Raw genomic sequence first — 9,606 nt, 5'->3', positions numbered from 1 at the left:
AAGGCCAGGATGAGTGGCAGAGCCCCGGACGGCTGCTGAGTAGGACCATGCATTTTAAATACTTACGTGTAAGAGATTTGGTACCTAGAGCGTGTGGGCCACGTGTTCAGGGCCCAGGTCCAGGGCAAGTTAAGCCAGTGCATGGCAGGGGCTGGCCAGGTATCTGGCACAGCCCAACCGCCCCACACTGCAAATGGTTGTCACTAATGCATCAGACCCGGGGGGCATAGCATCAGGGATGTGTTTTAAGGGAGCGATGAGAAACGTCAGGGCGGACAGAAGTGAGACCTCGACTCCAGCCCTCTGCCTGGTCCCACACCTCGTAGAGCGACGGAGAGAGAGACACAGTTGGGCATTATCTATAAAGTATCTTCTCTTTATTTAAGTTAAACAATTTCAAGGATGGTTTCCATCTATAAAATGGACAAAGCACAAGCTCTGTACAGCAGTTCTTTTTTTTTTTTTTTAAAAATCAACTGGAAAAAAAAAATTACCAAACTATATTTTGAATTTGCAAAACATACTCACAGACACCGTCATTTTCAGCTTCACGGAGACTCGAGGACCACCAGAGAGGACAGCCACCATTTTGCCTGTGCGTGCCCAGGGCTCCTGGGAGTTTTTAAGTTTTTTAAAAACAGGAGTGGGAGTGTGGGAGAGCCCAGATTGACTACAAAACGATACAAGCTCAGCGAGTCGCTTTGGCACACTGTCATGTAAACATGGCTCACCCGAGGGCCTTGCCCAGACCCCCTCTGCTCGGAGCTGGGTTGAGTTGGCACCCTGGTGGCCAGACAATCAGATGGTACAAAGGTGACGAGGCCACAGGGTGGGGCGGGGTACACGTGTGGTTGGGACAGCCCATGTTGTCTCACATCTGTGGTGTCACTGACAGAAGCAGTGCAGAGGTGTCAGGGTTAGCAGCGGACATCGTGCTTGGACTGGACTCCAGCACTCTCCTGCCTCGCCCCGGGCAGCTCTGCCCCCATCCCTGTGAGTGACAGTCCTCAGAGTCTACCCAGGAAGGTGGACATGTATGGACTTAATTAGACACGTGGGCACCCTGTCTGTTACAACGTATCTCTTGTTGTTGCTTGGCAGGGGTGAAAAGACAGAGGGTCAGCACCTGGCCAGGTCTTCCCAGAGGGTCCGTGGTCATGGTGTGCACACACATGGAGCTCCACAAATAGAAGAAACCAGCCTCGCCCACCCCCCTTTGGGTCAGGTGGGAGACAGAGCACTCACCTGCAGGCCCTCTGACCACCTGAAGCTCTGGTCCCCGAGATCTCTGGGACACCTGAGGTGAGCATGGGTGATGCTTTGTGGCCCCACAGGGTGTCACTTCCCCTGCACCCTCTGTGGCTGACACATGCCTAGGTCCTTCGTGTGAGTGAGCAGACCTTGTGGTCCGAACTCTACCCACAATTCCTGCCATAGCCTGTGGACATACCGGGGGGGGGGGGTGTTGCCCACACCAGGGCTACAGACACATGGGGTCCACCCACACAGGCTGAAGGGCTGCTCTTCTGTGCTCTGCCGGATGCTTGGTTAGTACCAAAGACCCAACATACAGGGTCTCAAACCACTGAGCCTAGGGATAGCATGTGACAGCTGTCCCGAGGGCCCCTGGTCTGTCACGGGGCAGTAGGGTCCTGCTGGCTCACATTAGTTAGAAGCTGTGGGGTTGAGTTTCCCTAAAGAAAAGAAATCTAACGTCAAAAGAAAACCCAAAGCAATACTTGCCAAAAGAGGTGACCTATCTAGGTTTATGGTTGACAATGGGCACAAAGTGGACTTTCTAACCCAGCTGCGAACCCCTTAAACGTTGGTGCTTGTGGGCAGGGCTGACGGTTTGGGGACACCCCCGACTGGAAGAGCAGCGTGGGCAGGCTGGTGAGGCTCCAGAGGCAGAGACGTGGCACCCGCACCTTCACTCTGGAAGCCCAGGCCCCTCCGTGTGGCCGGGCTGCGCTGTGGGGTTCACATGATGATGTAGGGAAAGCGTAGGGAACGGACCGTGATTCTCTGTATACGCATCTCTATTTAGTGTCCCGCCATAGAAAGTTCACGTTCAAATACAGCAAAGTATGTCAACAGAAGAGGGGACGTGGCCCCAGGGGGGGCCAGCTGAGCCCAGGGGCAGGGACAGGGAAAGACAAGCAAATCTGCAGGGAAAGGTCAGCTTTGTGGAAATCATTTTTTTTTTTTTTCCTCCTTAGACAGGGTCTTGCCTGCCTCAGCCTCCTGAGTGATGGAGTCACAGGCACTGGCCACCATGCCTGGTTCACACACATGATTTTGAACAGGTTAAAAACAAAACAAAACGAAGTGGAGATTGGCGAGTTCTCGCCGTGAGGGCGCTTGCCCCTGCTCCCTCTGTCCTCGATATAAACGTGATTGCTGCTTATCCACTTGCTCCGGCCAGCACCGGGGCTGTCCTCTGAGGGGTGTGAGCAGGAAGCAGAAAGCAGGAGGCAGAGGGTGCCAGCCTTGGGAGGGACCCTCTGTCCTGAGCCCCCGGGGCTCACTGCCTTCCATACAGCTGTCAGCCCAGCTCACGCCTCGCTGAGGACTCGAGACTTAAGACTTTCAGACCATGGTGGGACACTGAGGTATATAGTTTTGCGGAAAGTTTCAGAAACATAATTATGTGATCACCAAACCGGGCCAGTGTGTGCGGGTGGACGGTGGGCCCCAGGGGCCTCTTATTGCTGCAGGTTGAGTGAGAATTTCCACTGCTGTGACAGGGCCGGGCCGCACACCTCCACACTCAGGCCTCCGCTCTTGGCAGTGCGGCTGTCCAGGCACAGGTTGCTCCCCACGTGTCGCAGTTTGGAGTTGCCTTCGATCTGCTCCCACTTCTGTAACACAGAGCACAGCAGCGGGAGGAGTTTAAGGGCAGCCCAGGGTCTGCAGGCTTCTCTTGGGCACACACCTGCCATTTCCGCCTTCTTTCTCTCTCTGCTCCTGAGTCCCCACTGCCCCCCGTGCCGCAGGCCCCACCTGCCACTCTTGGAGAGCATGCTACACCACGATGCTCCTACCAATGCTAGCACGCTCGACCGACCAACCCACCAAGTCCACCGACCAACCCACCAAGTCCACCAACCCACTGCCATGCACAAAGGCCTAACAGCATCAGGACGTCTGAGGCGCCCTGACCCTGTTGTAACATAAACACCTTGAACATTTACACTTTCAGTTTTTAAAGTCACACAGGCTTTCCTTTTTATCCCCACAGCTTCTCTTTCATTACCAAGGTCTGTGGCGCTAATTAATACTTTATACGTGCAGTAAGGTTCCTTGGAGTATTTCTGAAAATCCCTCTGACGTGGTGGTCTTAAGAGCTCCTCACTCTTGCCTCCTCTCCCCCTCTGACCGTGCAAATACTCGCACGGCTCTCTCAGCCCTTGGGCTCATCAGATGCCAACTGTGGAAGTCAGGGGCGGTCACCCTGAGAGGGGCTCTGCCACCTGCACTGCCTCCCTCCCTCCCTGTCCCCCTGCTGTCAGTTTGCTGGTTTCCCTTCATTGTCATGGAAAGCATGCCTAGAGCCTGACAGAGCCTGTGGAGAGAACACAGAGTCTGGCTCCTGGGGGGAGGGGCTGTCATGTGTTGAAGCATCCACTAGACAGTGGGTGCTGAGAGAACAATGAAGTCACAGCTGTCCCTCGAAGGTGCTCCTCAGCGCTGGCATCGGCCTGATGGGACGCCGCAGTGTGGCGGGTTTACTGGCGCAGCGCTCCCACATCCCCACAGGTGGAGGCTCAGGGCTGTACTCATCACCCAGGACCAAGCAGCCTTCCCTGTCTTAGAATCAGTTAAGGGCCCCACAGAGAACACTGGGGCAGTGTCTCTATCACCTTTTCCTTCTTAAAAGGCTAACAGACCAGATAAAGTCTCACTTTACCACTGACTTACGGCCCAAAGGCCTGGCTGTGTTCTAGGTAGGTCCAGGGGACAGTGGCCTTCCCTGGATCAACATTTCCAATCTTTTTCTATAGGATCTGACTCAAACTATACAACTACACAGACAGAGATGACTGTATAGAGGGCGAACACAGGGTGGGCTGGGAGTGGGGACATAGCACTCAGGTACTCTGACACCTAGGATCCAAACAGGAACTGGATGCTGGCTGTGGCCCTGTACCACCAGCTGGTGGTGGTGGGTGGGGAACCTAGGCCTTTGCTTCCCTTTGTGCAATCAGGTGGATGGAAGGACGCTGAGCTGTAGCTCTGGTGGCCCTCGTGCCTCAGTTTCCCTCTACATTTGTCTTCTGGGGAGGGACTGTGGGAAGACTAGCTACATTCCCCCATGGTGGGTTAGAAGGGACTGTTAATGTCTGCATTGTGATTGTCACCGCAGGGCTCAGAAAGGTGGTTTGCCCAAGATTCCCCAAGGAATAAGCCAGACAGAACCAGCTTCCAAGGCTTGCGATAAGCTCTGGTCCATGGAAGAAGCAGAGAGGATCCTAACTCTCACCAAGGTGAAGACGATCTCACTGTGAGCTCAGAGTAAGACACGTGCACACCCTGCTATGGAGCCAGGCACCGCAGGCTGCTCCCCTTTATGGCCAGGGACTGACAGGGAGCTGAGGAGATTACTGTGGCCCTGAACCTCAGGAAAACGTCACCCTACATAACTGCTAGCCATGGAGAAAATGTAGTCAAAGCTCAAAGTCCACTTTCAGTAGGACGTGGCTACCCTGCAGTAAGTCTCTGTCCACCCAGGCTCATCTCCTTAACCATTTAGATCGGAACTTTTCTAAAGTTCTGCAGGGGAAACAGGCGTTTATCACCAGGATTTTGTCCAAGGAATCACATAATTTCAAATAAAACCCTCTGTGGCGCGAGGGAGGAAATGAGACAGGGACCATGGGACATGGTCATCCAAAGGATGAACGGCAGCCACTGGACTGCAGGTGTGAGATGGATAAGCACCCGGTCCTTGTCACTGTCAGCGCCGGGAAAGCCTGGGACCCGGGACCCACCTGTCTGCTGTCGTTCTCCCGGCAGCCCTGCAACCTGATGAGTGATCCTGGTGAACGGTCCACCACAGTAAGGCACAGGTCCATGTGCTTCACCGACTTCTCCTTAGTCAAGGCCCATTCCTGGGAGAGACCACAAGTCAGAAGCACACCTCAAGTCAGGCTACGGCCATGTGGGGAACTTTACCCAGGACGCCAGGGGTAGGTAACTCGGAGCCAGCTGGATACTCCCAGCTAAGGGACAAAGCTACACGTGGCTGCTGAGCTGGCCTTGGTAGCTGTGATGTTTTGGTGGGAAATGCGTTTGCACATGTGGCCCCAGCTGGCAGGTCTGTTCTGAGAGGCTGTGGAAATGCACACTCCTGCTGCCTCTCTGGCTGGCCAGTCTAGTTATGATGGGCTGGCTGATCTCTCAATCCAGGAGCCAAAATAAACGCACCCTCAAGTATTTCTGTCAAGTATTTGGTTAGAGAGGCAAGAAAAGTTGTTAATACAGTGACCTAAATGAGCTGTATCAAGAGTGACTGGCACACTGCGACAGCTAACTGTGTTAAGCATTTTAGCTCAAAGTGCAAGTTAGAGATCCGGTCAGCATCACTCTAACCCACAAGTCCTCCCACACACTCTGCTTTGGAAACAGATTTATGAGCGTAGGTGGAATCTGAGAAAACTCCATACATGATACATTGTAGCTTTCAGCGAATGTCTACATGGCTGAAGTCTGTGGGAACCTGCTGCTGGTACTCGCAAAGCCCTGACTGCAGGAAGCGTCTACACATCCATGCACGGTATGGCTCCTAATTGGGTGCTCGCCATGTGCTCAACTGTCTCAAGCCTTTGCACAGGAACTGCATGAGGGGTGTATGTGTGTGTGTGTGTGTGTGTGTGTGTGTGTGTGTGTGTGTGTGTGTGTGTGTGTGTGTGTGTGTTCGTGGTGGGGGGCAGAGAAGTGGGGAGAGAGAGGATTGGAGGGTAGACGTATAGAGACTGGGGCAAACGAGATGGGGCAGACAGGTTGGAGGCAGCATTGTCCGGTCAGTCTTTCCTTGCCCTCTCTATCCCTGCCCTGGAACGGGACTGCTCCTCTCTACCGCTGCACATTTACAGGAAGCTACTCACAGAAGAGCCTACACTGTGAGTCACAGGGCTGGGCCCTTCTGAAGACGGCCTCGCTTTCTGTCAACTGTCTCCTTGTAGATTGTGGACATAAGGTGGCCGCTTCCTCCTCGTACTCCCATGCCGTGCTGTCCCCGTGGGACGTCAGAAGGGTCCTTCTCTCTTAAGCGGTTCTGTCACCACAGTGAAGGGTGGGTAGCTTATATATAGTCTGTCTGCTCTATCCAGTGTGCTTCCTTCCAGATGTGCCGGGGTGTGGAGATGCAACTCAGTGTCCCTGGTACACTGCAGCTCTAGGACGTGGAAGTCCAGGACCCTCCCTGACCCAATGTGTGGGCAACAGCTGGAGACACGCTTGAGTTAGAGGAGTCATGGGGACCCCTGGGCACTGAGGTGCTAGCCTGTCTTCATGTGACAAGTGTGGGAAGATGCTGGCCGGGAAGGGGACGTGTGGAGACTGTGTACCTCATTATTTTAAGATGAGTAATACACTGAACTCCAAATCTGATTTGGCTGTGCATGCGGCAGAGCCAGCCACCTTGTGCTGGTCCTTCAGCAACCTGAATTTGTCAAACATCTAAGAAATGCTTTTAGGAGCCGCCGTCCCTAAGAAGGTGTGGCCATCAGTCATTCTTCCATTTCCTCTGTGCTGCTGAGGCTAGGCTGGGAACCAGATAACAGCGTCCCATCCACACTGCCCGTACCGTGCCACCTAAAGTCCCCATCCTTGTGTCTCCTGACCCACAAAGCTTCACTCTGTTAATTCAGAGGGGACTCGGTCCCGGGAGGGACACCGGCTGGTGTCACCTTTGCCTCTGGGTCCCCTCCAAGCACTGGAGTGCCAGTCACACATGGCAGCCCCAATTTAAATTCAGCAGAGTTAAGTAAAACCAACTTAATCCAAGTAGGCACACCTTAAGAGCTCATGTGCACAGGTGCCTGCCAGCCATAGTCCTACAACATTTCTAGCACTGAGGAAGGGGGTCCTGGACCCCAGCTGCCTGTGGGGCGAGGTATCCCAGGCTGAGTGGAAAATTGTGTCAACCACCAAGCAGGCCCTGATCCTTGACCTGAGAAGACTGAAGCTGAGCACAAGCTAAGCAAGGACCTGTTAGGGACAAATGTGGGTACAGACGCAGGTCCAGTACATGGCAGTGGGTTCAGCAGGGACGACAGACAGAGCTGGTGGGAAGTCGTAGCCTAAACAACAGGTGCTAATGCCACCTCGGTATTTCCCTCACCGGCACAGCACAGCCCACAGCGGATGAGCCGCTCGAGGCGGCATTCGATACCTGTAACATCCAGCTGGCTCCGAGGCTGCTGGTGGGGCCGGGGTGTTCGCCTACCTGAGGACTCTGGGTCTGCAGGCCAGCATGCTCCCCACCTACCTGGTTTCCCCCAGCGTTGTGACACTCATAAATCCCAACAACTCCATCCGCAAAGTGTCCCAAGGTGTCCAGGCAGTTGGTTCCCTGCTGTAAGGCTCCAAAAGCTATGTCCTGGTGGTCTGGAACCCTGAAAGGCATTCGTTGTAAGAGCCAAGGCCACCTCCCCAGCCCTGTGCTTCCTGTTCACCATGGCCTCTGCACATGGCCTAGACAACAGAGACAAGACGGCAGCTTTGCATCACCCAGACATGATGGTGGCCCCAACTTCTGGATTCCTAACTCTTTAAGAGGGTTAAGTGGGCCAGGCAACGCCTACAATCCCGGCATTTAGAAGGCTGAGGGGGGATTTCTGTGAGAGTTTGAGGCCGGCTTGGGCTACAGAGTGAACCCGTCTCACCATCTCCAAGCAACACATGGCAAACAGGAGATGTTTCCTAATGTTCTGATAAGGGAGAGTGACTACCAAGTCGGGCTGCTGGCTGTCCCTTAGGAAGACACTCACAGGGTCACATCTGGCCCTTCGTATTTCTCACAGACAAGACCTTGACCGGTAGGGCTCAGCCTGTGGGATTGGGTACGTGGTCCAGTGTACACAAATGGATGGAATGTATGGGGACCTGTGTGTTTAGGAAGGAGTCTGGCCTCACCCTTGAGAGGCACTGGCTGTGGTCTCCTGATTAAGGGCCATGCTCTAACTAACCCTTGACTGTTCTCCTTTGTGGAAATGGTGAAATGGGCGGGTCCTTCAGGACAAGAACGACTTGGTGGCATCTGCGGCCAGAAGCCCACTGGTTTTCTAGTGGAGTCCCTGGTGCCCTCAGGACACAGCTCCTGCCACTTACAGGGAAGAGCGGTGTGGAGGCAGGGCTCTGCAGAGGCTGTCTGTCCCTCACTCCCCGGTAGGAGCTGGGACACCATCACTGTTAATGCTACTCTACACTAAGAGGGCCGGAGCAGCTGATGGGAGTTGTGGGAGAGGAGTGTGCTCATGGGGAGACAGCCTCTGCCTCACTAGTCCACCTCACTAGTCACTAGAAGGGGACAAACCAAGTCGGGGGTGCTTTGGGATTCTCCCTTCAGTGTTTCTCTCACAGAGAACAAGGGTAACTGCAAAAGAGGGGGTGCCTGTGGGGCGGGGACCATGTGCTCTCCCTGGCAGCCAGGCTCACAGCAAGCACGAGGCCTCTGCAGCCTCCTTGTTCACCTTTATTCCTCAGAGGTCACAAGTGCACCCAGGCCCCAGGACTTACCTCAGCTCAGGGTAGACGTTGTCTAGGTACCACTTGAAGGGCTTGCAGCCCAGCTTTTTCCTGAGCTCCAGTCTGCTCTGAATACTAGAAGAAAGAAAGATACAGTCATTTTGGAACGCTGGGAGAATAAGGTGGCCTACATGGTATGGCACGTGCTGGCCAGTCTCGGGTGCCCATGACCTGCTGACCTCCCACTAGGACATGCTGGCACAGAGTGGAGAGCCCTGTTGACACTGCCAGGGTCCCTACAAGGACAGGGTGGCAGCTATCCTCACCTGTCCCAGGGTCCCCACCCCTCCCAGGGTCCGCAGGAGAAGGACAGGGCAGCGACACTCACTTTCCATAGGGCACGTTGCGCGCAGAAGGCACTGCTGCGTAGTAGAAATGTTTGAACTCGTCCATCCAGACCTCAGCTGCCCGGCGCGTGTTCCTGAAAACAAAGTAAGTCATCCCAAACTGTAACTTCCATCCCCTCCCCAGAGGGAGTCACCTAACCCTGTAGGTCTGCCGAAGGAGGACAGTGCCTCGAGGGTGGCATGGTGCAGCCTCAGCTACCTCAGGGTCTGTGGGATGTGCTAGGCTGAAGCATCATCACTCAGCACAAGTCAGCCCAGGGCAGGACGGACGGCACAGACACTGACAGACATCCCTGCTGCGCCTCAGGGAAGGAGCCTCTAGTGGAGACTCTGGTCAAGACAGCCTTCCACAGCGTGAGTGGACATGGTACCCTGGCATGCTGGGAAAGTAAACTAGGTTCTTCTAACCCGCTCTGCCCTCCTCAGCGGTAACATTGTGTGTAGATTAGAAATGACAGCATGAAGAAGTGGGAGCATCAGGTCCTAGGTCTGGGGACGCCCGCTGTCC

At 54.5% G+C, this 9,606-nt stretch overlaps 1 protein-coding gene across 3 annotated transcripts in view; it reads right to left on the bottom strand.

Annotated features, from left to right (window-relative positions):
- Positions 1–355: 355 nt before the first annotated feature.
- The window catches only part of Galnt2 (polypeptide N-acetylgalactosaminyltransferase 2), a 111,499-nt gene continuing 102,248 nt past the window's right edge, over positions 356–9,606 (bottom strand). For 2 of the 3 annotated variants that reach the window (XM_087594303.1, XM_087594304.1), the window contains exons 12-16: positions 9,080–9,172; positions 8,743–8,826; positions 7,493–7,619; positions 4,992–5,111; positions 361–2,861 (exon numbers count right to left, since the gene is read on the bottom strand). In XM_087594303.1, the coding sequence (XP_087450429.1) occupies positions 2,706–2,861; positions 4,992–5,111; positions 7,493–7,619; positions 8,743–8,826; positions 9,080–9,172 (580 nt within the window). In that variant the 3' untranslated portion in view covers positions 361–2,705. 3 annotated transcript variants of the gene reach the window in all.

The sequence above is a fragment of the Rattus norvegicus genome, chromosome 19 (genome assembly GCF_021556685.1).
Source record: "Rattus norvegicus strain SHRSP/BbbUtx chromosome 19, alternate assembly SHRSP_T2T, whole genome shotgun sequence".
In the NCBI taxonomy this organism is placed as follows: Eukaryota; Metazoa; Chordata; class Mammalia; order Rodentia; family Muridae; genus Rattus; species Rattus norvegicus.
This window is presented reverse-complemented; position numbering and strand designations above follow the sequence as displayed.